Here is a 4174-nt window from a genome sequence, read left to right on the forward strand (position 1 = left end):
GGTTAATCTTGGACAATATCTGATGATCGACTCTTTTAAATGAAACCAGAGAGCGTTGACAGAGAGGAGAAGGTAGAAATGACTCAGGCTGTGCAGGGGTCACCTTAAGTGAGAAAACAAGATTTTCTGCCTCTAAATAGGCCTCGGACAGGCCTTTAAAAACGACAGAAACTCTGAACCTTATTTGGGCCATGACAGGTCATTCTAACCGTGGAACAGAACTCCTCATTTGCAGCTCCAGCCTCTCAGTTAGTGGTGTCGGCCTATCATTAATCAGATCAATAACTGGTTTAGGAACAGATATAACCTCCTGATACAAGGATGTAGTAACTGCTGGTTGTGCAMTAGTCTTAATTTTGGCCCTCATACCCTGCCGTAGTCTTCCTGATCCTCTGACAGGAGCTTGACTTCAGTCAGATTTTCTCTGGTTCTTTATTGCAAAACTACAAGCAAACCTGCTTCATTAACTGTRCATCATCTGGATCATTAGGTTTGATTCTTTAAACAAAAGCTTTGGTTGTTTCTTTAGTCGGACTTATTTTTATTTGAAGGGTTCAGTTTTAAAGGTGAACATGCATCAAAGCATCACAGCAGTTTTGTTTTCCATTTGCAGATTTATAAAAACCCAAACAAAAGATTAGATTAAAACATGCGTCGCCTTCTGTCAGCGGTCCATAAAGACGTGTTTGCAGCTCTGCAGAACCATCACTCAGGTGCGTTAATGTTCAACATGCCTGCAGCTCCACAGCAAGATGAAAAACTCCTCATGYTTTGTCTCCAACAGTCAGACCCAAACCCAGGCTGAGCTCTGAAGAACTCTCTGACCCATCCTTAAATTAAAATGATATTTCTGACTAAATGTGATGTTTTAGGTGAAAATAAGTGTAAACTCTGCTGTGTGTGAACGTGTGGAACAGATCAATCTTTGGATGTTGGGACTCTGAGTCCCGACCAATCAGCTTTCAGCTCAGTGATTGACAGCAGAGTCAGGAGGAGGAGGAGTTTCTGAAGGTAAAGGAAGGTAAACTCCTCAGGGCTTCAGTCTGTCAGCCTCTGAAGGTGGATCAGACCCAGCCCCCTGCACCTGTAGAACCTGCAGGTYGAAACCAGGAAGTCCCGCCCAGTGGGTGGAGTTACGCCTCCAGCAGGACGTGCCAGCGGCAGACCTGCTGTCCTCGCGCCTCCTTCATGTCCTGCCAGTGGAGCTGCTCCTCCTCGCCGCTGCTGTTCTGGCCCAGCGCCACCCAGCCCACCATCTCCTTCCTCTTCATGCTGCGGCGGTTGTAGATGGAGACCAGCAGCGTGARGTCGGACAGCTGGAACAGCGCCACCTGGAACATGAAGGTCTCCTTGTAGACCGGGTTGGGCTGGCCGCGGCGCACCGACGTCTTGCAGCGAGAAATCTCCTGACCCACAGAGTTCAGCAGCGTCAGCCGCCCGTAGGTGTCTGCAGAGGAGGAGGAGAAGGAGGAGGAGGAGGAGGAGGAGGATTTACTCTGGGGGTTCCAGACTACTAAAACATTTTCTGACACTTCATAAAGCGGGTAGGGGTAGGGGTAGGGGTAGGGGTAGGGGTAGGGGTAGGGGTAGGGTTGGGATGGAGGTTTTGGGGCTAAAACTTAGTTTTTTTTTTAAACAAATACATCATAAAATCTGTAAAATCATTTTATTTAATGTTCTACAAAGAAAGGATGGTTCTGCTGAGGACTAAACAGGTCCAGATGACCACCAGAACCAAACCTGCAGTGTTGTCTGCATGTAGCTAACACAAGTARGATTGTTTGTGTTTTATCTGATTCAAAGTTTCTACTTTCTTCAGATTCTCAAACAACAATCAAAGCTTCAGATACTTTTCCTCCAAACTCACTGCTCCTCTGGATAATAAACGTGTTCTTTGCTTGTAGAGTTTTATATAAACACCACAGTGTGACACCTTTCTTTTTCCTCATCTAACCTTCTGTGGTTTTTAGTTTTTCTTTTTAAAGGAAGTGTGACCCCTGCTGGTTACTGCATGACCTGATCACTGATCCTCCATGTTTGTCGTGTGTGTCTTCTTCAACAGGTGTTCTTTAATGTCATTTCATTGTGCTCCGTACAGTGACAATAAAGACATCAATCAATCAATCAGTCAGTCAGTCAGTCAATCAATCAAAGTTGTAAAACTGAGTCAGAACTATAAAGACTCTAAGGATTGTGTCTGTAGTGGGTTAACGGGACTGGTTCTGTTCAGACTGGACCATCTATGGTTCTGAGGGTCTCTGAGTTGCGTGCTTGTGGGTCTCTGAGTTGTYTGTAGTTGTGTGTCTGCAGACCTGGAGGTCGGCTGGTTGCCAGGTTCCTGAGGTGGCTGCCTTTGATCAGCTCCACAGACAGGCGTCCTGTGGTGGCGCTGTAGGACAGGCCCAGCAGCAGCTCGGGGACACCGCCGTGGGTCAGAGACTGGGTGGACGAGGCGCTGTCGCTCTGAGACACGGCGGACAGACTCAGCTGGGAGTCCAGACTCTGCAGGGACACACACAGAGTGAAGCGGGTCTACGAGTTCTGATCCAAGGCTCCGAGTGAGTCTCACCTTCAGGTTACTGCGAGGCTCCAGAACCAGCGTGGTCTCCATCGTCCCCCCGTCTGGGTCCAGCCCTGCTAGACGCAGCACCTTCTCCCCCATCATCCTCTCGCGGGACATCCGTCCTCCCAGCGCGTACAGCCTGAACCTGAGGGCGGACCCCTGCAGGTCCGGGGGCTCCAGGCGCGAGAAGCGAAAGGTCTCGTTGAAGAGCGGCAGCGAGCCTTTCTGCACCGACGTCTTGTGGCGCTGCTTCTTGGACGGCAGCAGGACCAGGTGCACCTGCCAGGAGTCCATGCCGCTGCGAGCCCTGTCCGGAATGTCCCGGGCAGACTTCACCGTGACCTGCAGCCTCTCCGAGTCGGGCCGGTACTCCAGAAACAGGACCAGGTCTCCACATTTTGATATGGGGGTGCGAGGGGAAGAAGACTCCGGCTGAGAGGACACGTCCTGGAGGACAGCTGGTTTCAGCTGGAACACATGGGTCAGAACATGTCACCATGCAGCTACATACCAGGCTGATGATGATGTCAGGCTGCAGTACCTCTGAGCTGTCTGCAGCAGCATCTTGGTTCTGATCCAAAGGGTCCTCTGCGTCCTCGCTGCCGTCTGCAGCCTGCCGGCTCATACTCAGGCTGGGACTGTCCCCGCTTCTGGACGCTTTGTCTTCTACGTGTTTGTCCAGAGACAGAGTGGACGTCCTCACACTGGTCTCCTCCAGCACGCAGAGCGGGTCCAGGAAGACCTGCTGGCCCGGAGCCTCCATCTCTGCTGGAAGGAAGCACAGGTGTGAAGGAGAGCTACTGATGTCTGTGTGCACKTCATGTGTTGGTGAGTCCCTAAGTCCTGACCACCCTGAAGACCCAGCAGAGTCTGCATGAGCTCAGCTCCAGCTCTGAGCTGTGGAGCAGCTGACGAGCAGAACGTCACTTCAGACAGKTTCTGCAGCATCAGAGGAGAGTCGGTCAGAGCTGGGAGGTGACAACACCTGGAAGGGTTAGGTTGGTGTACCTTCACAGTCCGAGGGCTCAGTGCTGCCCTCCTCCTGGTCTGACAGGCGGCTGAACTTGTGGCGCCGACCCAACTGCAGCGGAGCTTTGTGGGACACGTCCAGGCCGACGTTAGCAGCTGCAGAACGGAAACTCTGAGAGCGCGACACTGAGATCTCAAACTGCTTCAGCACCTCGTCTTCACTGTCAGAGGAGCTGCTGACATCATCGTCTTCATCACCGTAACTGTTCACTGCAAGGAGGAGGAAACAGGAAAACTAAGGGTCCAAAACGGGAGGAAAACTGGGAAAAGTTCAGGAGAGGAAACAAAACCCCCAGTTACACTTTAGTTCAACCATGAAAGATGTTCGATATTTACCAGATCAAAGGAGACAGGAAATACAAATAAATCTGAATGAATGTAAGTGTCCTGTGTCCTACACTGGAGGATGCGTCCTATGTCCTACAGTGAGGGATGTGTCCTGTGTCCTACACTGGAGGATGCGTCCTATGTCCTACAGTGAGGGATGTGTCCTGTGTCCTACACTGGAGGATGCGTCCTATGTCCTACAGTGAGGGATGTGTCCTGTGTCCTACAGTGAGGGATGTGTCCTGTGTCCTACAG

At 51.0% G+C, this 4174-nt stretch overlaps 1 protein-coding gene across 1 annotated transcript in view; it reads right to left on the reverse strand.

Moving 5' to 3' along the window:
- Positions 1 to 517: 517 nt before the first annotated feature.
- Positions 518 to 4174, reverse strand: part of syt16 (synaptotagmin XVI) — a gene marked incomplete in the record, with an annotated part of 13273 nt that continues 9616 nt past the window's right edge. Inside the window, 5 exon segments of the mRNA XM_014027450.1 lie at positions 518 to 1447; positions 2313 to 2502; positions 2570 to 3031; positions 3105 to 3331; positions 3572 to 3802. Coding sequence (XP_013882904.1) covers positions 1134 to 1447; positions 2313 to 2502; positions 2570 to 3031; positions 3105 to 3331; positions 3572 to 3802 — 1424 coding nt within the window.

The sequence above is a fragment of the Austrofundulus limnaeus genome, unplaced genomic scaffold (assembly GCF_001266775.1).
Source record: "Austrofundulus limnaeus strain Quisiro unplaced genomic scaffold, Austrofundulus_limnaeus-1.0 Scaffold650, whole genome shotgun sequence".
Classification (NCBI taxonomy): Eukaryota; Metazoa; Chordata; class Actinopteri; order Cyprinodontiformes; family Rivulidae; genus Austrofundulus; species Austrofundulus limnaeus.